This window comes from Microcebus murinus, chromosome X (assembly GCF_040939455.1).
Source record: "Microcebus murinus isolate Inina chromosome X, M.murinus_Inina_mat1.0, whole genome shotgun sequence".
In the NCBI taxonomy this organism is placed as follows: domain Eukaryota; kingdom Metazoa; phylum Chordata; class Mammalia; order Primates; family Cheirogaleidae; genus Microcebus; species Microcebus murinus.
The window spans coordinates 107,011,932-107,038,281 of NC_134136.1; the positions used below are offsets into that span (position 1 = coordinate 107,011,932).

Consider the following 26,350-nt stretch of genomic DNA (forward strand, 5'->3'; position numbering starts at 1 on the left):
CAACTTCTTTCAGTTAAAATTTGTTTTGAACCTTGGACACAGAGAAAGTTGAATATTGTTTCTGCCTTACAGTTTTAAAGATTTGAAGTGTGATAATAATCATGACCCTGATAAATCTCATTCCCAAGCTCTATAATGCCAGTTAGTTGCTAGAAGTAGATCTAATTTGATTGGTACTCCAAAACCAAGGTTTTCTGTCTTTGGACACCATATTCAATGAAAGCAATCTAAAATTGTATGTTATTCAGCAGCTGAATCACAATGTTTCAATAAAATCCCAACATTTATTGAATATGTATGTACCACAGGACATTCAGAAATGAGTAAAATGGAAGCTCTGTCTTTAGGTGACAATCACACAAATTACTGTGAATAAGGCGAGTGCCACATGAAAAATACAAAATAATTGCATGTGATGGTCATATAGTAATAAAGGAAGTTTCTTTTGAAATGTTATAAAAACAGATTCCTCTTGGCTAGCACCTTAATATTTAAATTTGATTTGATGCTGAAAGCTGAATATAACATTTATACCTGTTTATAGGATCATTTATAATAGTAAACATTGGAAACAACCTAATGTCAGTAGATGATGGTTTAAATAAATTATGGTACATGAATATGATAGCATATTGTATGTATTTCAAATATTATTATCATTGGAAAATGTTTGCATTATATTACTGAATGAACAATGCAAGATAAAAAAATTACTAGTTATTTTTTTACAGAGAAAGTACACATAATACTGTACACTGTATATTTCCATATTCTTTTTAGTTTGTAAATCTGTACTATAAAATATTTTCCATAAAATGTTGCTTTTGTAAGTAAATAAAAATTTCAAAACTTCTTTTTTGTCAAATTGTTTTTTTTTTTTTTTTTTTTTTGAGACAGAGTCTTACTCTGTCACCAGGCTAGAGTGCAGTGGCATCATCATAGCTCACGGCAACCTCAAACTCCTCAGCTCAACTGAGTAATTGAGCCTTAGCCTCAGCCTCCTGAGTAATTGGGACCACAGGCGCATGCCACCATGACTGGCTAATTTTTCTCTTTTTTTTGTAGAGATAGGGTCTAGCTCTTTCTCAGGCTGGTCTAGAACTCCTGGCCCTCAAGCAATCCTCCCAACTCAGCCTCCCAAAGTTCTTAGGATTATAGGCTGAGCCATTGTAACCCAAATTGCTATTTTAAATCTATTATTTCTATCTATGTATCAAAATCTTTGGAATTATAATACTGTTATCCAAATGCATTAGAATGAAAACAACTGCAAACCTGATAAGAAGGACTTAATGTCTTCACTAAAATGTTGAATAGGGCAGAGTCAAAACTATAATATAGTTCAAGGTGTATTCAACAAACTTTGAATCTACCTAACTACATTCTTATCTAGTCACCTTTCTTCATTTTGTTAATGAGTCTATTTTAAATGACTTCCAAATGTCCTCATGAAAATAAAAAAAAAATATATTCTTTATATCAGTTAATTGACCTAATAAAAATGGAAAAGAGTTTGTTTAGAATTACTTGTCTTTAGGTTTAAAGGCTGGTTCTTCTTAAATGGAGGCCTTAGAACCAGGCTCTATAATTTTTAAACACCAGATCTGCAGTTCACATACTGCAATATTTGTGGCTGGTTTATTACTATCTCAAAGCTTTGATTGTTTTTCTTCATATGTAAAGTAGGAACAACACATATCTCACAGGGGTGTTGCAAGCAAGGCCAGCTTCATGGGTTTGTAATTTATGCAGTTGCCTAGCGCCCCTGCTAAGAAGGCTCTCATGCTTGGTTTCAAGCTCTGCTGTCTTGAAATTCTTAATAGGTTTTGAACAAGAAGGCTTTCATTTTCAGTTTGTACTAGACCCACAAATTATGTAGACAGACCTGGTTTCAAGAATTAAATGATATAATGTCTAAACATAATAAGTGTTTTCTATTGATAAATATTAGTAACCACTATCTTATCTAAATGCTCAGGGAAATTCTAAGAACTTTTATGTCAACCTTCTTACTCATACGGTAACATATGTTAATTTCCAAAATTTATAATTTCCCTTTGTGGGAAAAATTGGAAGAACATTTGCCCAGCCTCGTAATTATTCTAGGGTGTGCATCTTCTTGCAGTAAGATTGTATCATTTTGTTAGGCCTGTATAAACCAAACTACTTTCGTGCAATTAAGTTCTTTCTTACTATTTGTTTAAAAATACAGATTTGAAAAGGAAATATATGTAATCTAAGCAAATTTAAAGAGCATAAAAAGCATACAATAAACGGAAAGATTTCTTTTACACCACTGCCTCCTGGTTCTTAGGGACAACTACAAGTCATGCTTCCCTTGAGGACGGGAAATGCTTTGAGAAATGCATCCTTAGGCAATTTTGTTGCTGGGCAAAAAGCACAGAATGTACTTACACAAACCTAGATGGTATAGCTTACTACATATCTAGGCTATATTGTCTAGCCTATTGCTCCTAGGCTATAAACTTATACAGCATGTTACTGTACATTGTAAGCACAATGGTAAATATTTGTGTATCCAAATATATCCAATAATACAAAAGGTACAGTAAAAATACTGTATATAATCTCATGGGACCACTGTCATGTATATGTGGTCTGTTGTTGACCAAAAGATCATTATATGGCATGTGATTATAGTTGCACTTACCATCTGTTCACCTATTCTTACATTTTAAACTCACCTTGTTGATGCTATTATTTTTCTTTTATTTTTGATGTTGTTTAATTGAAACTTAAAATTTTCCATTTAATTAATTTTATTTATCCATTTAATTTAATTTATATATTATTGTCTTTATAATTTCTTTGTGATATTGAATAAGAAGATTTATATGTCTGGCATTTTGAGATATTACAATACCTGAATATTAAAAGAAACTTACTAAAAAAGATTCAAGCTATGAAGAATTAGTGATATAATTTATCTTAATTTTATTATTAAAATATAATATATATGTAATAATAGCTGCCAATTATGGAACCCTTTGCTTATTCCAGGTATTAAGTGTTTTGAATTCATTATCTTATTTATAATACTTAACATACTCCCTGCCATATAGTAAAGGTTTAATGAGTGGTAGCTGCTATTGCCTCATAATGGCCCAAAGGGTAAGTACTAATATTATTCCCATTTTATAGATAAGAGGTAACTTGTTCAGGCAGATACAATTTTACGTGGCAGAACAGAGATATGAATCCAAGTCTGATTTCTGCATCCAATTCTTAGTAGTTATGCTCACTTGTTCCTACAATTACTCAGATTTCTGAATGTTGATTTTAAGTGGTGTAATTGTGTGTGTGCATGTTTATGCATACACAAATACATAAAGTCAGAAGATTAAAAATATACATGATGGCATATGTCATAACCTTTATATAGGAAAATTAATTCAATGTAAAATGTTTTGGGTTCTTGATAAATTATAATAAAGTATGTGCAAAATCAATCAAATAAAATATACTTGATTAAACATTTAAATATATATGTGTATATATGATTTATATATATAAATCAGGTTGACAACTACAGATCAAAGTTTTTCATTATGTTCTTCATGTATATATCATCCCTTAGAGTGATCATTGATTTCAATGGATATGAAGGAACTGAAATTCTATAGTTGAAAATATACTGCATAATTATAGCAATAGCTTTAGCTGCTAATTCATAGCCAGCCTTAAAACAATCTCCATAGACATAGTAGCACAAGGAACAAAAATCTTGTGGTATAAAGATTTATATCTCTAAGAAATAGAAAAGATTTATATGCTGAGATTTGAGAAAATCCTGGGATAAAAGACCAGGTGATCACAAAGGAAGCTGGGTTATTAATCACAATGTTATAAAATGCTTTAATCTTAAAGAGTGCAGAGGACTTAACATACCTAAGTGTAGCATACAATGAGTGCTGAAGTTCATGAGAGTAGCTTGGTAATTAAATTTTAGTGTTAATTATTGTCCTGTTTTGATACCAATAATAAGGTAATAATCTTCTTGATAGGTAGGTACTAATATTGGAATCACGAGAACCATTATAGTCAAGCACTCAGAAGACATCATAAAAAAGTCACTTTCTACTTTGAAATAAAATATTATATCATAATTAAGAAGGTTTATTCTGTAAAACTGTCTTCACTTTTATGTATTTTATTCTTTATTTAAATTATCTTTAGAACAAGTTGTATCAGAAAGAAGAGATACATGTTGGCTTCTGGATTCATATTAAATATAAAATTTGAGCAACTGTGTAAATTAACTGAACCTGCAAAATTTCCAAAGCAATGAAACTTATTTATTCTGATTTACCTGACCTTCCTCTACACATCATCTAAAACTGAAATAATGATACACACTCTATAACTGGGGATGGATATTATCAAGTATACATTCAGGAAAAGAACTTATAATCTTTAGGTCTTATTTACTGTTAGCTGATAATAGACATATCATATAGATGCTGAGTATTTTATCTTTATAGTATTTCAATGCCTTACTAATGATGAGTGAAATACAATGTTTTCAAGTGTCAGTATCCTTTGAATAGAAAGAGAATTTTATTTTCATCAACATCTTTTAGCTGCCTCCCCATCTGATAAAGTGGAGAAAGTTGAAATCTCTTCACTAACTACTTTAGAGTTTTATTTAAGATTTCAAAATAAAGAAAAATATATCAGACATCTAGAATTAGAAGAACAATATAGAAATCGGCCTACCCTACATTTAACATTTTATAAATAAGAAATAAAAGATTCTAAGAGTTAACTCAGTCTCAATCTATAAAAATTGTCAGTGCCTACAAAATTTTATGTTGTTAGAGATAATGAATTTACAAGTTAAAATCTATTGCACTGATATACAGGGCCCATTCTCAAATACCTATTTTAGTTGGAGGTAGCAAAAGGATATAGTTCATTTCCAAAGTTATTTGAGTTGTAACTTCAAAATTTTCTCATAAAACCTTTAACCTGAGAAATTAACTGAAATTGCTCTCAAATTCAAGGTGGTTAATCCATGAACTTAAATAAGATGGAAACCTAAATTAAGTGAGAGAATTTTATTTTAATTCTAGTTTTTATAAAGCCATTTACTTTTTTTTTTTTAATTGGCAGCAGGATTTTTAGTTTTGGAGAGCTTTCAGGAACCAATGAAAAGGGTTGTCAACTAAAAGGCCTTAGAGTATTTTTAATTAAAATCACTGGCAAGAAAGAAGGAAGGCAAACCAATTGTAACTACATCTCAAGTATCAAGAGGTCTACAAAATAATGCTTTGAGGATGGATACAGCCAGAATGTGGATGTAAAGGATTTTATGAACAGTAAAAACCAAGATTATTAAAGAATGAGAATTGCTCAGAAAAGAAAGGCAAATAAGGAAATTTTCATCTTAATCCTTTGGCATCTTTGTATTTGCATTTAGGGTATAATGAAAAACACTGGCTTATCATTTCCAGCAATGTTTTATATTACTCATGTATCTGGAAAGAGTTTTAAATCTCTTGCCATGACATAAATGGTATAGAATATAGATTTGTATAATGATCACTTTCTCTTTTGAACATCCTTGACTGTAGGTACACATGTACAGAGCATGAGCATGAACTGTCATGTTCAAGGAGAGAGGAATTCTGAGTGTATTATTTTATCTTTAAGATATCTGTGCTCCGCTGGGGGAGGGAGCTCATGCATGTAATCCTAGCACTCTGGGAGGCCAAGGCAGGAGAGGATCGCTTGAGCTCTGGAGATCCAGATCAGCCTGAGCAAGAGTGAGACCCCATCTCTACTAAAAATAGAAAAAGTTAGCTGGGTATGGTGATGTGCGCCTATTGTCCCAGCTACTCAGGAGGCTGAGGCAGGAGGATTGCTAGAGCCCAGGAGTTAGAGGCTGCAGTGAGTTACGATGATGCCACTGCACTCTTCCCTGGGGCGACAGAGTGAGACTCTGTCTCAAAAAGAGAAAAAAAAGGATATCTGTGCTCATAGTTGAGAATATTGCAAAACTGGTCATTGGTAATATAGAAAAATATTCACAAAATGGGAATGAGAGTTTTGAACCTTTATAAGTCATAAAATTCTTCTTATTCCTGACAAAGAAGATAATTTCCTCTGCCAAAAAAAATCATAAAACTACAAAACCTTTGGACTTACCTGAACAGATATGTGTTTATATCTAAGTATTTGATGCCTACCATTTAATATAAATTGTCATAAAAATTATAAATCATATGAATAATACACCCTTCCCACAGTGCATATTATTTCAATTAAATGGGGAAAATGTTTCAAATCACTTATTATATTCAATCTTAAAGCATTAATGATGATACATTTCTGACCATATTTCATAATTATAATCAAGATAGAAAATGTATCCATCAGGGTCACAGCATTTAGAAAAAAAATGTACAAATCTCAACAAGTATATTTAGAAAAAATTATAGGGAAACATAGGATCATTCGAGTTTTTAAAGAAGTCATTCTAGGGTATATTTCCTTTGTCCTCTTTTCTCATTGTAAGCATCCACATAGCAAGAGTTATTTTCTTTCTAACATTTGGAAACAGTATTTCTATTTTCTCAGACTGCCTTCTCATCAACTTAAACATCCTCAGCTTGTGTCCAGGTATTATTCAAGCCAAACCTGACTTTGAAATGCAAGAGAGCAGCCCTCACAGCTGATTTTTTTTCATGTTTTGATCTCTTGCCATGCAACTGCTTCATAAGGTCAAAATCCCTCAAAGCTTTGACCTGAATAGCAATCAAACTCGCAGGCACACAATGTTCTTTATATGAGCACAATCAAATGCCTTGTCATCTCAGTCACAATTCCTATACCCTGTCTCACAATAACGGGTTTTTACCGTTATGAGAACTTTGCTCATTTTTATACCAATCATTTAAAAGAATCTTTAAAACAATGGAGTATATTGTATGAATAATCATTAATGAGACTGATTCCCCCCCCAAATATGCTGGAAAATATGCATACAAGTGAGCTTTGTTCTTCAAAGTTACAATCTTAGTCTACATTCTTGAAATTCTTCTTATGTAATTTCGATCAAGCTCAATTTAACATGGACAAAAGAAAATCAATTGCTTTTCTACTTATATAATACTATTTCTTTGTTCTCTCTCTTTATATCCTTTTAATTCCTCTTTCCCTGGATGGCTTCATTTCTATCTTCCTAGGAGCTCAAAAACCCCTAGCAAAGACTTGGATTCATCCTATGATAGCATATTTTTGAGAAAGCCAATGAGGGAAAAACTGAGACATGAGCTTAAGAAAGGTTCAAGCTTAGCGATCTGGGAAACAACTTGCCTAATGTTAAGTCCATTTATCAGCCCCTCGTCTGGAATAGGAGTGTATAACTGTTTGAAAATAAAATAAAAAGAAATAATAGTGAACCATAAAAAGCCCTCCAGACTGACTAAACTAGATGGCTTACATATCAAGAGCACATTTATTCCCCCTTCAAAATGCTTTCAAGTCTATGGCTTTATTTTATCCTTATCACATCACTGTGAGAAAGTAGAAAAAATACATACTGTAACATATATTGGACATCATTTTGTAAAGAATGTACAAATCCAAGCTAGTGCTGTTTTATTACAGAGTTTTAAAAGTTGGAAAATAAGAAGATAAGTAAATTGCCTAGGTGGTATTCTCATAACATTTAGTTCATTACAAATAAGGCTTCTAATGCTTTTTTACCAATTGAAATAATCAAATCAGTAACATTTTGATGAGATATATTAACTTCATCCAAAAATAGTCCCATCAAAAAATAGTCCCTTTCCAAAGGAATGAGCTTACTTAAATGTTTTATTCTTGGAAGGTATCCATTCTCACAATTTAGCTAGCATTGTAAAAATCTAGAATATAAAGATTAGCACATATGCTATTTTCTTTCTAATTTAGTGTTTTTAAAAATATGGTTTGCAGACTTTATCAAAAACTTAGATATTTAGATGCAGATTATTCCTGGGTCCTTTCCCTGACCTGTTGAATGAGATTTTCTGAGCAAAAGGTCTAGGAATATCCATTTTAATTAGCTCACCAGGTGATCATTATGCCGACTCAAGTTTTATAACTACTTTATATAATGCAAATGAACCAGAACATGATCTATGGTTAACAGTTACATCTCCATAAATATCTCTTAAAAGGGATGGATTTCAAAAACAACTTTCTTTATCAAAAAATGGCAATCATTCTTAACATGGTAACTGATCATTTTATGGCAGTGATAATCTATGGAACCAATGAGTACATGTTGGAATAATATCATTGTTGGGTTAGAAAATATCAAATTTACTAATACCTTATATATTTATTACATAGATACCAATATATGGCAAAGTAACCATGGGCTGATCACATGTAATAACAGAAAGCATGATCTAGTAGTAGAATCACTGTTAGATCAATTTACTGCTAAAAATTATGTTTAATGGAAGACAAATGAAGTTTTTGGTTACTTAGTGATTATATGAGAAATTATGGCAATTTATACTCATGTTTCTTCAATTTAAATTTTGAATGTGAATTGAAGCTTAAAAGGCATATTGAACTGTGCTGATAATCATACATGTTGGCTGATCGATCATATTTTCTTAAATTTTATTTCTGGAAGCAATACTTCATTTCTTCAACAAATATTTGCTAAGTAGTATGTAACAGACATGAGTTCTTAAGAAAACAAATTCCTGCAGTTGTCTCATGCAGAGACTATATTTGACTAAAATCTATTGAATTTTAGTCATTGCTTTGATAGAGATGTATGCATGGTTCATTAATCTATGAGTTGTGATCAATTAGTAAAACTTAGCCCCTATAATACAAAACTCTATGGCAGAATAAGTTAAATACTATCGTATATAATGTTAATATCTTGAATTACTATCCATTATTCCACCATCCAACTACATCAGAAAATAAAATTTCTACATTTAAAATACCCTATTTTCTTTAAATCACTAAAAATTTAAAATTTCTTAAAATAAAACTACATTATTGCCTACAAATGTAACTGAGAAGTTTTCCTAATCTACAACTCATATGTGTTAGTGTACCCATGGACCTTCATGATTTTATGAAATCAACAGTCCACAGCAGAAAGTCCAATGATCAGATCATCATTTAATAAAAAGAAGACTTCATAGAAATCAAAGGACCTAGGCCCTAGTCTTATTCCTACCATTAGCTTTCCTTGCACAATTTACTTTTCTTCCCTCAGCTTCATTTTTATCCAGAGTAAAATGGGGTTGACTAATGGCCCTCATGATTCTAAGAACCTATGATTTGGTGTTAGATTGTGATGATACCATTCCCCAGCATTTTGTCTACCTGCTCAAAGTTATTCAGCTTGCTGTTTCTATTAGACTGGAAGGGACTACACTCTAGAGCAGTCACTATTTCAGCGAATTAGTACTCATTCCCCCTACTTCTCCCTAACTCTCTAATAATAAGACAGGCAAGAGAGCCATGTTTTTATCACCTCAATATTGGGCAATACTAATCCTGTGACATCTTTCATAGGGTTATAGTATTGCTCTCTTATGGCAGGTTTCAAAAATATCTGGGATAATCGATAGTATGAAAATTGACATCACTAACCTGTGCTGAACTCTTTTCAAGCTTTTGGGATAAATTATCCCAACTCTGGGCAAAGTTTTCCAGCCAAGCTTCCATCTTTTGGGTCACTGACTTATTTTTCAGTGTTGAAAGAAGATCTTGGTTGAGTGAACGGAGTTTGTCGATGCTTTGCTTTTTCCTTTCCAGATCTGCTTTCAAAATCTATTAAAACAAGGAAGATTACAGAATAGGTCTAAGTTACATTTTATAAACCACTATGGTTCAATCTATTTTTTCATGTATTTTCTCATTTGTATGGATAAGAAATGATTGTGATCATTGTGATCATGCCTGCAAAAGATCAAGAGTCTATAAAAATATAGGTAGAAAATTATCATCTAAATTATCTTCCCAAGAAGCCTTAAGAGAAAATAAAATCAGAAGTGAAATAAAGATCTATTAGAGGCTCTTAAGAAGTACTTTGAAATATTTGAATGACTGCCACGTGAAAAGGTAGTTTTGCTTCAAAAGGCAAAACAGGGATCAACACATGGAAGCTACTTTTTAACATTCACAAGTAGAATGCATGGCTCTTGGATGATAGTGAATTTCTCCATAACTACTGATAGAATTCAAATAAAAACTGACGATCAAGTGCTAGGAAGACAGAAAAGAAGCTAGTGGGTTGAGAAGATGAGAATGGCTAAGGGGCCTTGCCATTCTGAAATGTTATGATTATTTAGATAAAATTGCAATATTATTTATTTCCACAATTTTAACATTCTGTTCATTATTTGAAGATAAAATATTCATTATATGGTTTTCTGGCCTTAAAACTTTTGTAGCATCAGTTATTCAATTAACATTTGACTATTTGAATAATTATTTTCTAGGACTAATTTTAGAGCCCATTAATAAAAAGAACTAAGTCATTGAGTATGATGCAAATCCTTCAGAATCTCTGCCTATTTTCTAAATACTTATGTGTTTTGTAGAGTAACTTCTATACCATTTATATTTCGAAAGTTCTCATGTGCTATAGAGGGTTACATATTCCCTTTGGTTTATCTGGAATGAATAAACAAGCAAAATAAATTACGTGAAATCAGTAGATCAGAGCAGATTATTCTAATTTATCCACTAAGGTCACCCTGTACATGGGGAAATCCAATTCCCAGGTAGCAAATGATAGTTCCTGACTTAACTTGTGAGCATAGAAGGAGAAGAAAAAGAAAAAAAAAAGGAGAAAATAATTTTATAGCAACTTTATAACCCCATCTTTTTGACAGTAGCAAATACAATGAATATAAACTAAATTGTGATACCTGTCTTTCAAAAACAAAAGCAAATACAACAAACATTACATATGTCAAAGAAATTGTCAGGAAACAGATGCACCAATTGCTCATGAAATGAAGTGTCATCGACACAGAACAGTCAAGATACCCCCCTGCAAAGGATAGTTTATGTAGCTCATTTTGGCATGCCACCTGCATTGATAACTTCAAACTGCAGAATGCTCCAGTGTCTCCTTCAACTAGTTTGTACTTTACTCAGAATCTGCTTCATCTGCTGTATTTTATATTGTAGTTCACGGCATTTTTAAGAGGAAACAAAGTAAGGTTTAAAGTTCATTTCTAATTTTTCTCAATAATTATTATTTTTCTCAGTTTGAAACAATGTAATAGACCAAAACATAAATTAAGATATTAGAACTTGCATTCATATCAACATAAAACTCTCAGTGTGGGAGCTTAACAATACATAAGTTTTGCGTATTCATTTTGTTTAATTCACATGTTAACTTTCCATTAAATTTAAGTGCATACTTACATTTGTAGTAAAACAACAGTTTATGCTACCTGCATTGAGCTGAGAGCCAAATTTGAGTGTCAGCATATATTCCTCAAGTTATTTTACAGAGTCTCATTTTCCTTTTTCTTTATTAACTTTTGGCATGCACGTATTTTGTCAAAGGCCACCACACGTTCTTTATGGAAAGAGGCATAATATAAATGAAGACATATATTTTAAAATAAAAAGATATAAGTACAACTTTTTTTGGCTAACTTTCTCAGAGCGTAAGAACTATTTTAAATAGCCCTGCATGTAAGGCTGAGGGATGTACTGATTGTTTAAGCTAAATATGCAATGATTTGGGAACATTTCAGAATAGCAGTATGAGAATTATGTTTAACGAAGAAGATTGTAATAGAAATCTATGAGTAACCTCAAGTTACCTAAACAAATGTAACTAAGCCTTCTGTGTTAATATCAAACCAAATGAAAAAGCATTTATTTGGTGTGCATTACAAAAATGAAAGTGAAAGTCACCATTGAAAAATATAATTAGGAAAAGTGTACTCAAGATAAAATAAAAATGTGTTATAATGAAATTGTGTAATTATTGAATCAATATATTTTTACATAAATCTATACAACAAAACACTGAACTAACCAAATCCTCTACCTAATAAATTCTAGCTATGAGATTTTTTAAAAAATGGTGATGGCAGATTAGTTGTTTGTCCTCAATTTCTCCCTCTCTCCTCTTCTCCCCATAATCTCCCAGTTCACAAAGGACTCTCCCAGAATCATTAGCAGAGGGAAGAAAGGAAATCTAAGTGGTGCCAGATACATTGGATCATAGTAATGAATTACTTTGTCCTGTCTATCCTTGGATGTCAAACCTTTTATACTTGGATTTTATATGTGCATATTAAATAACTATGATTTAATTGTTACTAATTATCATATAAAATACATCTTTCTGCATATTAAAAATTGATCTTGGGCCATGAGTGTTAGAGACCCACAGAGTTCTAAAAAATTTAGGAGGCAAAAGGAAGCTCTAGAAAACTTAAGCAAGGCAAAGGTCAACTGGGATCTTAAAAGAAGACATACATTTTATTTTCATAGAAGCAAGGTACCTGGACCTACCTCCAGGAATAAAGGCAGGAATAAAGACCATGGTCAATAAATTAGATTGGGTCAGTAGTAGATACGGGGCAGAGACAGATATATTGTTCAAGAAGACAGAGTACACAGGTTTTATCTGGTCAAGGTTAGAAGGTGATTCAAAGTGAGCAAAGAATATATACTTATAAAAGGCCCAGGAAACCTTTACTCTATTCTCATCAGGAGTATTCATCAGAGAATAATGTCAAGGCAAATTCTATTATGCTGACAAAACTGAATTCTGTACCTATATTATCTGTGGTTACTTATCTATATGTAAGAAGTAATCAGATTAATTCTAATCATCAATTGTTGTACTTAGGTAGATTGATCCATTGCAGAGGTTCTCAACGTGAAGAAATATCGGAATCACCTAAAAGGCTTGTTAAAATGATGATTATGGGGATCTATCTCTAGAGCTTTTGAGTAAGTAGGTCAGGGGAGGGCCTAAGAATTTGCATTTCTAACAAATTTCCAGGTGATGCTGATGCTGGTGGTCTGGGGACTATACTTTGAGAACCAAGAATTCTATTTGGAAGAATTCTTTAAGGGTCACCACAGGAATTGAGGTCAAAGTAGCAAATCATGGCAAAAACAGCACTGTCAACAGGGACTTGTTAAACTCCATCCATGTCTTTTTTTTTTTTTTTTTTTTTTTTAAACAGAGTCTCACTCTGTTGTCTTGGCTAGAGTGCCATGACATCAGCCCAGCTCACAGTAACCTCAAACTCCTGGGCTCAAGCGATCCTCCTGCCTCAGCCTCCCCTGAGTAGCTGGGACTATAGGCATGTTCCACCACTCCCAGCTAATTTTTCTTTTCTTTTTCTTTATTGTTTTTTAGACAGAGTCTCATTCTGTTGCCTGGCCTAGAGTGCCAAGACATCAGCCTAGCTCACAGCAACGTCAAACTCCTGGGCTCAAGCAATCCTCCTGCTTCAGCCTCCTGAATAGTTGGGACTACAGGCATGTCTACCATGCCTGGCTAATTTTTTCTATACATTCTTAGTTGTCCAATTAATTTCTTTCAATTCCTAGTAGAGATGGGGTCTCGCCCTTGCTCAGGCTGATTTCAAACTCCTGACCTTGAGCAATCTGCACGCCTGGGCCTCCCAGAGTGCTAGGATTACAGGCATGAGCCATCACGCCTGGCCCATCCATGTCATTTGATCCCACAGCCATTTGAGAGTGTTTTCAATTCCACAGTACTCTCATAGCTCTTACACACTATATTCTCTTGGATCACGACCCTTCCCCAGAGCTATCCTTCCCTGGAAAATACCAACAGTTCTTACAGCAGCAATACACTTCCCCAGAAACAGATTTCTTCTAGAATTGGGCCTTCTCATGATAACTGACATGTTTCTATAAACTTTAGTATTCACCTCATAAAAGCCACTGTTTCTTCACTCCTTTAACCTTTGTCTTTTATGCCAAATAAAAAATCATTTTTGATAATAAAAATCATAGACCTACATGCTGTGGATATGGATCCCATAGATCTAGAGGAAATCGAATACTAGACTGATTCCCTATTTCCCACTCCAAGGAAATGTGTGAGACAATCCTATAGGTTATTAGTGATAATATTTCAAAACAAATTATACTGATTGTAAATAAAAGAGTTGTAGCACAGTGTGTCTATACCTAGGTATATAGTAGGAACTGGTGACAGATGGCACCTGTTTTGGGTCTCAGATTGTGACATATTTTAATGAACATTAAATTCTTATTCACTGCCTGAGTCAGCAGGGGAATTTTACCTCAAATTCGAGACCAGCTGTCAGGTTTTGTTAATTGGCTTAAACTATCAAATGATAAGACTTATACAAAACATATTTTCACTTTGTTCACAAGTAAGGTGACATAATACAAATTTTAATCATATTGGGAAATTATTGAGACTTTGCTAAGAGAACACTTTCATGGCCCTGAGGCTAGCAATGTCTTTTTCTCACAAAAATGTCAACATAGTGGCACATGATTGTTAGAAATGACAGTTCTCAATTGAAATTACTCTTTTCCAAAGGATCCATGTTATGAAAAATTTTGAAATAGCTTGAAAAGCCTGGGCCTCAGTCTTAATGTCTTCATGCTCATTTTCACTCTGCTATTGTTGTTATATGATACCTTATATAGGCCATGTTTTTTTTTTTCTTTTTCTGAATTTTCTCTTCTGAAATAACCTGAGGATCTCATCCTAAGGAATTTTAGACATGTAATTGGATTGAGGATACACTAGATGACATATAAGGTTTCAGCTAGCTTTAACATATTTGGATTTTGTCAATCTGTAGCTTCCTCAGAACAACATTCTCTCTCTCTCTTTCTTTTTTTTTTTTTTTTTTTTTTTTTTTTGAGAAAGAGTCTTACTCTGCCACCCAGGCTAGAGTGCCATGGCATCAACCTAGCTCACAGCAACCTCAAACTCCTAGGTTCAAGAGATCCTCCTACATCAGCCTCCCTAGAGCAAGTGGGACTACAGGCACGCCACCACACCTGGCCAATTTTTCTATTTTTAGTAGAGACGGGGTCTCACTCTTGCTTAGGCTGGTCTCAAACTCCTGACCTCATGCAATCCTCCTACCTCAGCCTCATGGAGTGCTAGGATTACAGGTGTGAGCCGCCACGCCCAGCTAGAACAACTTTCTTGACTAGTAAATTCAATCAAGGATATATGTAGTAATATGCACTAGGTATTAAAATTTGGAGATTATCATGCAAAATAACTTTGTAATCTTTGATACAGGGTATTTTCCAAAGATAACTATAGGAAATCCTCCTGTCTCAGAATGATCTCTATAATTTGACCTTGGTGTTTCTCCATAAAGAGATGAAGTCTAATTCCTTTTTCTTAAATCTGGGCAGGCTGTGACTGTTTCAACCAACAGAATATGATTAATAACTCCCATTATGATAGACCATTCAAAGTATATGCTTCTGTGTTAAACCAGCAATATAATGTGGCTATTAATTAGAGAGCATGACTACATTTTAATAGTCAGTGGTCACCAACTTATTTATTGAAAGGATTCAAATTTTGACTGAGAAGAAGAATGTGAGGAATTTTTTGCTTTAAGGTTGTGTAGTCCATGCATCCTTTCCTCTAGGTATGATAACATCTGTCCCGAATTTATCCTTTTCTCTCCACAGAATGTGACAATGTGTACCACTCTTTGCCTTTTTGAAATATTTATTCTCTTACTTTTGTGATACTACTGTCTTCCTTCTCCTTGTAAACCTGAACCACATCTGCTTAATTTCTTTTTGTAAACTTCTTGTCCTCGATCCACTCTTTGATTATAGATATTTCCCTGTTTTCTGTCCCCTTTACTTATTGTGTCACTCTACACAATCCCTTTAAAACATCTTGATTGCTTCTGAATTAATAACCAATCCTGAACCCTTTTCTGAGACTCTAATTGTATATTCAGCTAATGGAATGACCTTTTTCACTTGGGTGTCTCAAAGACATTTTAGGCTCAACATACCCAAATCTGAAATAATTATCAATCTTTTAATTCCAGCAATTCCTTTTCTACTCTTCTACCAGGGATACTAACCCTTCTAGGAATCCAGTCACCCAAATAAAAATTTGGGGAACCATTCCAAACTTCTGTCTTTTGTCTGCCTCCTCATCTTTATACCTAACACTACTTAGTTCAGGTCTTCTAATTAGTCCTCTTATTATCAAAAGTCTTACTACCAAAGAATATTACAAAAATACAAAATGATTGTTATGAAACTCTGAATGGCTTCCCCTAAGCTGTAGAACAAAATTACAAATACAGTTAATATTTTTGCACTAATATTTTTAAACAACATAGATTTCTTTTTGAACTATTTTTTGTAGTAATATCACTTGAGAAAGCATATATTCTTTGAGCAATGATTTCTTATCAATAACAAGCCAGCTTGTAATAATGAGTCATATATAAGTGAATGTATTTTAAAGACCAATGAGGTTAGTTAGTATGGAGCAAAAATTGTACTATATAAATAAATATTTGTAAAGTGATACATACTGAAAATAGCTGGGAAAATTTATTTTAGCTTTAAAGAAATAATTTAAGTATTATGCAGTACAATACATAAGATCAATACAGATATAAATAGTTCCATTGAGGTAAAATTATGAAACATTATTTATAATAGACTCTTATAATATTTAATAGTTAATATCAAGTTAGCATTTAATAGAATTGATCCATTAAATATTTAAATGAATCCTAATTATGAAATATGTCATTGAAAAATTAAGCTCCTAATATTAGATTGGCCTCCCCTTTACTGGCAAATAATGAAATTCACTATGTAAGATAAATTTTGAAGTTATTTTTTAATCTTGTAAAGACCAACTAAAATCAATGTCTGAATGAAGCCTTCCCTGAAGTCCTTTTACTGCCAACGAAATTTCATTTCTCAAACCACATGAGGCACTTATAATTAATGCCATTTGGTTTGCTTTAATGTTTTTTGTTCTTGTTTGTCAAACTAAGGTTACCTTGTATGTGAGGATAATGATCACTTGTATCTCTCATATATTACTCTGAGAGTCAATTTTGGTCTATTAGTTTAGGACTATGCTGCTAAGAACTTTATGGAAAGCTCACAAATACGTCTTAGTGTTACTTTTTGATTTTATTGAAGTCTTCTTCATATATGCTGTATTTTTTTCAGGAGTACAATTTTGTTTAAAAAAATCAAAGCTGAAAATCTACCTATAGCTTTTCCCATTTTAATTTAAAAAAGTAACAATATGATATCTTCTTTGAATAATCTATGATCTAAGCAAAAATAATGAACATTGGTTTAAGATTTGATAGCACAGAAAAGACCAAATAATATACACTACTGGATATTCTAAAAAATTATTGAAAGCTAAAAAGTACATACAGCCAGTTTTTGAAGACTTGATAACATTTCATTTTGATCCTTAAAGCCAGTAGTGGGAATCTTGTTCAATGCATCTTCTTTTTCTGAAAGCCACGAACTAAAAAGGCACTGAAAGAAATCAAAGAATTCCAAAGAAGAAAAAATTATTAAAAGTAAACATTTTTTTTTTGTTTTCCTATTTAAGATCTCTCCATGTCTTTCACTGCTACAATTTCATGCACGTGACTCACCTGTTCTTCAGTAAAACGCTGCCATTTGAGAAGGATGTCTTGTAAGAGAACCCAGCGGTCTTCTGTCCACCTACAGATGTTTGCCCATCGGTCTCCCAATACCTGAAGAAGAGACAATCCACCACAACATCAGAAAAAAATTGTTAACTGAATTTTATTAAAAACAGCATGAATGAGTTGCCAAAGCATTTGATTTGAGTCTGTTATGTATACTAGAAGTCGTAAAGAACATGCTTCCCACAACTGCTCACAATTAGGTAAGCACTGTGCCTTTCATTTGTCTTTAGATTATTTTACTCAGTCATTCCCCTTTCATTGAAAAGCAAAGATACTTACAAGCAATCTGAAGTGGTTATTGTACCACTATTTAAAATGTTTCCCCAGAAAATGTAAGCTAGTAAAGACATAAATATAGAATTAGAGAGGATTTTGCAATGAGAAAATGTAAAATGTGTATCCTTCTTAGGTCTGAAAATACACCTCAAAGAATAAAAGTCTAACTAATAAATATAATGCCTCAAAATATGCTTAATTGAAGCAATCCTGCATAATTAAAATTACCTAACGTCTGGATTGTAGAAGAAAATTCTTAGTAACTCAAATTCTATTCATATGTAGATAAAATAATCTGGATTATTAGTACAAAATTATTGAAATTCTCCATCTCTAAACTACTCTAGTGAGAAAATTATAATATTCTCTGAGTAATATGTGGCTTATATCTAAATATATACACTATTTTAATAGGTAACAAAAACCTAGTTGTAGCAATGATTTTTGGAAGGGAAATATATGTTGTGATGATTTCTATACAAATGGAATGTTTTAAAACAAGAAAATGTGTCATTTACTTCAATTATGATGTACTTCAGAGCCTAAAATTTCAGCTTTTTATGACTTTCTTATATAAATAAATGATTTTCTCATATATATGGGATTTTTTAAAGTTGGAAGTATCCTAAAATATAGACATGCTTTATTTTGTATAGAATTAAAGTGAAAAAAGATTTGCAACTCATATTTTCAAAACATATATTCAGTATCTAAGATAAGCCTCATCATAATTTCTACTTTCCTTGATGTTATGTTTCAATCAATCCAACTAGAAGATATTAATATATGACTCAAAAAATGGAAGCCTAATTAGCATTGTGAAAAAAAAATCTACCTATTTCTACAAGGGTTGGAGACATTTTTAAAAATTTTTAAATCTATCATCACTTCAGAAAGGAAATCCTATGTGTTGGTAAGCAGTAGGTAGTAAGTATTTTACTACAGCATCAAAATGATCATGTACTCAGTTTCAGTTTTTCTTCAGAAATGTCAATAAAAAGTGTTATTGCTTTCAGCATGATATAACTGACTTTCTTATTTTTTATAGTTTGACTTTCTACTCAACTTCTTTTGAATTACATTAGTTTGTGGCAAAAGCCATAGCACTGAAATAATGATGCAAGATACCCACAGGAAATGTGTCAACTTAAACCAATGAATTCAATAAAATCATCTATTTAATTATTACAAACAAGTTCATGAAATTTTTTTCTGAAACATATTTGAAGATATTTTAGTGAATTTCCTAGTGACCCTGTCAATATACATCAGGTAAAATGACATGCAGCATATTGGTTAATAGTTTCATTGTAAAAAAAAATAGTTTCAAACAGAAAAAATTCTTACCCCTTAGCTATGAACTACACCATCTGCCTTATTTGATGATACAGATATAAAAGGTCAAAATGGATGATATCTATTACAGCACATCAACTCTATTGTAACAGAGAAGGGACAAACGTAAACTGTAGCATCATCTTCATAAATGAAATAAAATGAATAGAGATTTCCAAGTAAATATAGCACCTTCACTCTAGTGCCACAAGGTATACAAATATAGCATCCACTGAAGCAGTATTTTAGGCTTGCAATGCCATAGATGGAAATTTATAATTTATTAATTTTAATAGGACATCCTATAACACAAATTCAAATAAAGACTCCCATATTCTAGACTGCTTAACATTATTAAATTTATTAAAATTCTGAAACATATTAATGTGATGCATTTTATACTATAATTCTTTTCACTTATAAATGTGTCATAAAAAACCAATATAGTAGTCCTCACTTATCCACAGAGGATAAATTCTAAGATCTTTAGTAGATGCCTGAAACCTAGGATAGTACTGAACCCTATATATACTGTGCATGAATTTCACAATTTCACAGACAGAAGATTTATTCTTACCATAAATTTTAGCAAATTCAGCATTTTATATTTCCTTGTTAAGTTGACAACTTTCACCTTTTCATTTAAAGAAAGCACTCTTTGGCTTCTCTTTGGCATATTTGAACTGTCAGAATCACTATTCTTTCCCTTTGGGGCCATGATTAAGTAAAGCAAGGGTGACTTGAACACAAGCACTGACATAACCATGACAGTTGATCTGAGAACCTAGACAGCTGCTAAGTGACTAACGGGCAGGTAGTGTAGACAGTGTCGATATGCTGCACAAAGGACAAATTTATGTTCAGGGTGGGATGGAGGGAGATAAAGCGAGCTTTTATCACACTACTCAGAGTAGCATACATTAAAACTTATGAGTTGTTTATTTATGGAATTTTCCATTTAATATTTTCAGACTACAGTTGACTGCTGGTAACTGAAGCCTCAGGAAGCAAAATCACAGATAAGGGCACATGACTGTAATTAAATGCTCTTTTAGGTACATGGTGAACCTATTTAAAAAAACTATTTTAAGGATGTCATTAAAAATGTCCTTTTTATCCAAATAATGACTATAGATGATTTTGATCATTCATTAAAGCAGGTTTATGATTCAGCCAATATTTAGCTTATAGTTAACGATGGCCACCAGTTCATTCATTCATCGACTGTGAATTTATGTAAACAACTAATACTTATGGAACACCTACATGTGCCAAATATGAACAGAATAAAGATATTTGGGCCAAATCATGTCCCCTGAAATTCACGTTGAAGCCTATTCCCCAATCACTGCCTCAGAATGAGACATATTTGGCTATAAGACTTTTAAAGAGGGCATTAACTTACAATGAGGTTATTAGCATGGGCTTTAATTCAGTCCGACTAGAGTCCCTATAAGAAGAGGAGATTTGGATGCAGAGAGATACCAGGAATGTGTACACACAGCAAAGAAACCATGTGAGGACACAAGAAGGCAGTCATCTGCAATCCAAGGGGAGGGGTCTCAGAAGAAACCAACCCTGTTAACATCTTGGACTTGATCTTGGACTTCTGGCCTCCAGAATGTCCAGAAAGTAAATTTCTGTTCTTTAAGCCTCCCAGTTTATAGTATATTTTTTATGGTAGCTCTAGAAAACTAATAATACAAAAGACATTTAATATAGACTTTTTCAAATAATATATAGCTAAGTCATTAAACCTCTCTCAAAGAAAATAATAATACCAACTCTTTGGAGAACTGCTACAAATATCAAATAAAATTATATATTGCAAAGTTTTTTCAATTTGAAATGAGTTATGCATGTGTTGGTGGTTATTTACATTTTGCTGGATCATAGTTGTTATATCAAATCTTTTAAGAACCACCAAGGGTCATCTATTTGACTCTCTTCACTCTAGAAAGGCACTCACTGAATCTTTACAAATTATTGTTTAGTCTTAAAATATATTCTTTAAATCTTTTCAACACAAGAGAGCATACATATCCTTTAATAACACATTTCATTGCTTAAAATTATTTTACTCTCAGAAAACTCTCAACGAATTGAATCTAAGTCACTTCTATTACAATGTGGGCATAGTGCTCCTTACTGATCTCAGTGTAATGAGGTAAGTGAAGTAGAAATTGCCATTCATACACTGTACACATCTGCCCAGACAGATTTTTGCACTGTCATATATACAAGCATAAATAGACAGATATACACAAAGTGCTTAAATTTATGGATTTATCTATTTATTGCTTAGAAATATTGGCCTTAATTTGAATTACAAAGAATGAAGCTAAGCAATTGGAAGATTATCAGTCAGCCCTATAATCACTCAAAGATGTTGATTCCTATCACTACCTGAATGGATGTAAGCAAATTGCTAGACAAGTATAAGGAATTGTAATAAATGGAACTGACAGGATGCTAAATAATTTTTAAAGAACCAGTACATTAGGATTAAAAACCTCTAAAGAAAAAATAGAAAGGTATATTCACTAAATGTCTCTCTGAGTTTACATTTTACTATAGGAATCCCTTGAAGTTTTAGAAATAATGCATATTTTTTGTAGAGCTAGATAAACATTACACACATAAATGCAAAACCAATGAATTATAAAGTTTCACAAAGTGGTAAAGAAATTAATTTTTATTTATGTTCTCATTTTGTCTCAGCAGTAAGAGAAACTAAAGGTCAGTTCACTTTATCTAACACATTTTCATGGACTAAATCACAACTCCATTATCATCCATGCTCAGATCAGCAATGGGAAGGATTTTTCCCTCCCATTTAATTCACATCTCATATTGTTATATGTGCCAAAGACATTTCTCATCTGAATTCTTCTGTTTGGCTGAGTTGGTTTTTCAAAGCAGAAGTGAAAAATGGCTACCAAAAGAACATTCAAATAAAGGCAACTGAGGAAAATTTGTCAAGCCTGAGAGGTAAAACTTAAGTACAGGGATCCTTTAGTTCATGGAAGTCACTGACAGAATATGAGTGCGCAACTCTGCCCAGCAGGATTTGCATTAGTAGATAAAGTGTTCTGAGGCATATGTCCATTTAAAAAGAAATGATTATATGTACCATGGAACCATACAATGCAGCAACAACTGGGCTTTAAAAAAGGGAAACAGCAAGCAGCCCATTATATTTTAGTGCATTTTAAGACTAATACACTCCCCCACTAAATGAATTTTATGTGTAATGAGCCTTATGAAAATAACTTATTTCTTGATTTTTCTTTCTTACTTTATAAACAGATATGCAGTTAAAAATGATAAGCAACTTCATCTTACCAACAGTACAATGGAAATCACATCAAATAACTTATTGGAAAAAATAAAATAAAATCTATTATGAGGAAAGAAATGTGACAGAGTACTACTGACTAACGTTTAGCCAAGACTATGATTCTGCTCACAATTTTACATGTTTTACAACTGCTAATGGAAGCAGCATACTATAAAATGGCATGCCTTATATCTTTACTCTCTACCATATGGTCTAGGGTGGAAAAACATATTTTGATCTATTAGGAAACACTTATTGGAGGTTGCTCAGAAAATATGATTCTTACTTCAGTTTAAATTATCCTGTAATATCTCTGGATTGAATTTAGGAAATTCATGAGAGTCACTTCTGCAGTTTACAGATGAGGAAACTGACATTCGGATGGGTTAAGAAACTTGTCTAAGGCCACAGAGGACATAGTATTGAATATCTGGGATATGGGCTCAGATCTTTCTGGCTATAAGCCCATGATCTTTCATGATGTCATTCATTCAGTAGAACATTCAGCATCAAACATATACCTTCTAATTTCTGTGACCTAACTTACAGCAAGATACAAAGATGCTAAATTCCTTTGAGCTTTTGTTTGATTTTTGCAGAAGTTTGACTAGATTTAACTAAACATTATATCTAAACCATTTGACAAGGATTTGAAGCCTAAGGTTACAATTTGATCTAAAAACATATTTGACATTATAACTCCATATCTGTTTGATCATTAAAAACTCAGAAAATACTTGTACTTCCAGATTAAGATCATGTGCCCTTTTCCAGAATTTATTTTTAAAAGGTAAATATGACTGTCTGATTTGCTAATGAAATTCTGCCTTGGTTATTATGCTGAAAGTGTAGTGAGATTTTAACTTGAAGAAGCATATTCTTCTGTGTGCTGTTTCAGTCTGTTTCAGATATTATTTATTTTTATGAGTGTATAAAATGCTAATGAATAAATCTGGAAAGGCCCCTTTGTTGTTGCCATTGCTCTTACTATTAATATTTGTAGGCTATTATTTAATGTTCTGTGGCAGCTTAATAAACTCTGTACTTCATAGCTCCCACCAGTCTATTCAACTGGGATACCAGAAAATAAAGATCAGGAGTTCTAAGAAGCATTCTGGCATGACAGTATTCTTTCTAGCATTCATCACTTTCTCAAGCATTCCTTGTCACCTTGAGGTTTTACTGTTCCTTATTGTTTTATGCCTCACAGACTGAACTCCTTAAGGTGGTGTGTTCCTTACCTTTGAGGTTAATGTCTTTTGGAGGAATACATGTATTTCAGATAGTACAAAAATGTCTCAAAGCTGAATACTACCACTGCAGTTATCTATATAAGGGTTTCTCCCAGTTTTTATCTTAGAATCATCTTTTAGAATCTTTGTATCTACTAACCTGTTACATATCCCTGGACTTAAAGCACTGACTACCTGAATTCTCACCCCAGCTCTAGTGTTGCCCAACTTGGTAACATACATGGGTAAACTCTTAATATTGCTGGGCTATAGTTTTCTCACCAGCGAAATGGAGAAAATATTACCTGCTCTGTTACCTTCCCAGCCAGGTCATTGCTATTGCCAGATAGACCAATAAATGTGAAAATGCTCTGAAAACTGTGATGAATTATTGAAATGCTTGTGATTGGTAAGGATTTAGAGTTTATTTGATAGACAATCATCTTTTATTTCAGATATAATAAATCTGAAGCATAAAATAACTTTATATAGGACACAGTAAAATATCTTAGCAGGACACTAAAATTATAAAGGTTTTGCATCTGTAAAACCTATAGTCTTTAAGTCTTATATTTTGTACAAGAGTTGAAAATATTTTACTTTTGCATTTTTAAACCAGGTCTGTGCTCCAATATATATCTTATTTGAAAGTAAGTACATGGAAAACAGGCATCTATATCCATTCTATCTCTTGGTGTTAGAACTTTCCATCCAAAGGAAATCACAAATTCTAATGTGTATACATAATAAAATGCATAAAATAACTATGTAAGAGTATGGGGAGTAATGGGGATTGTGACTAAATGGAGAGCACATGCTAAAGAATACAGAGCTACTTGATTCCTACTGAGATTAATATGTAGAAAAATGGTTCAAGAATCATCAAATCACTTACTTTCTCCAGAAAAGATAACAATTCTTTGATTCACATCACATTTCCTCAATTTCAAACATTGATAACTAATAGAATATTATTAAATATCATGAGGACCAAACAAAACTTTATATGAACATACTTATAATTTTAGATGCAATAGACCAATTCCTAGAAGGACAAAAACTACTCAAACTGACACAAAAATGGAAAATCTAGAAAATGGAAATCAAAAACATTGAAAGATGCAAATCAAAAATGAAAATGTTTATGTTTATTAAATATATTAAAGTTTTAATTTAAAACTTTCCCATCTGTGTATTCCAGATAACAAGGCAAGATCCCAAGCCTGCATAATCAGATAAAAGTCTAACAAGCATATTACAAGAAAGGAAAATAACAGGCTGATAACTTTCATGAACGTAACGGGAAAACTCTAAATCAAATTTTTAAAAATGTTTTAAAATGCTAGGAAAATCTAGCAATACATAAAAAGGATTATACATATCATCCAGGTTTAGTTTATTTCAGAAATCAAGCCTATTTTAACATTAGAAAAATATGTAATGTAATTTGATATATTAACAGAATAAAGGAGAAAACTAATATGATCAACTCAAGTAATCCTGAAAAATGTGTTTGATAAAATTCAGCACACAATAATAATAAAACTTCTTAGAACACTAAGAATAAAAGGCACATAAAACAAACCTACAGGAAATATTATACTTAATGGTGATTTATTAAAACCTTACCTCTGAGATCTAAAATGATAAACAAATATTCATGATACTCCTATTGTACTACAGTATTTATGCAGTACAATAAGGCAAGAAAGATTAATAACAGGAATGATTGGAAAGGGAGAAATAAAAATGTCATTACTCACAATCTGTACATGTATATCTGAATGAGGCTATAGATAAACTATTCTAATTAATAAGTAAATTTAGTATGATCTGGATACAAGGCCAAGAAATAAAAATCAATTGTATTTCTCCATGTCCGCACAAATACAAAATGAAATTTCAAAAAGATATCATTTACAACAACAAAAATATAAAAAAACCTAGGAATAAATCTCAAAAAAAGTTTAAGACTCTGTACCTTGAAAACTATAAGACGTTATTGAGAGACAATATAGACTTAAAGAAATGAAAGGCTATTCCACATTCATGGATTGAACTGTTTATATAATAAGAAATTTTATATAATAAAAATGTTAATTCTTTACAAACTGATATATAGATTCAATGAAATTCAATTAAAACCAAGTAGGAATTTTTTTAAAAGAGGGTATTGACAAGCCATTTCTAAAATGTATTTGGAAATGCAAATGGCCAAAAACATCCAAGATAATCTTTGAAAAGGAAGGAAACAAATACGAATGTCTTCCTTTGACTAACAAACCAAGACAAACTTAGTGTTCCTCTGAGCTTGACTAACTTTAGAAAGGGACAATAGGCTCCTGAGCTCCCTTCTCCTAGAGCACTTATTTTAGAAAACTTGCAACAATAAATATATTCTTTGCCACCATGACATGTAAATCTTCTATAACTCA

At 32.3% G+C, this 26,350-nt stretch overlaps 1 protein-coding gene across 9 annotated transcripts in view; it reads right to left on the minus strand.

Annotated features, from left to right (window-relative positions):
• Positions 1-26,350, minus strand: part of DMD (dystrophin) — a 2,109,452-nt gene that overhangs the window by 1,381,409 nt on the left and 701,693 nt on the right. For all 9 annotated transcript variants that reach the window (XM_012756891.3, XM_012756894.3, XM_012756895.3 and 6 more), the window contains 3 exons: positions 17,676-17,777; positions 17,446-17,553; positions 9,637-9,816 (listed from right to left, as the gene is read on the minus strand). In XM_012756891.3, the coding sequence (XP_012612345.1) occupies positions 9,637-9,816; positions 17,446-17,553; positions 17,676-17,777 (390 nt within the window). The remainder of the gene's footprint in view (positions 1-9,636; positions 9,817-17,445; positions 17,554-17,675; positions 17,778-26,350) is intronic.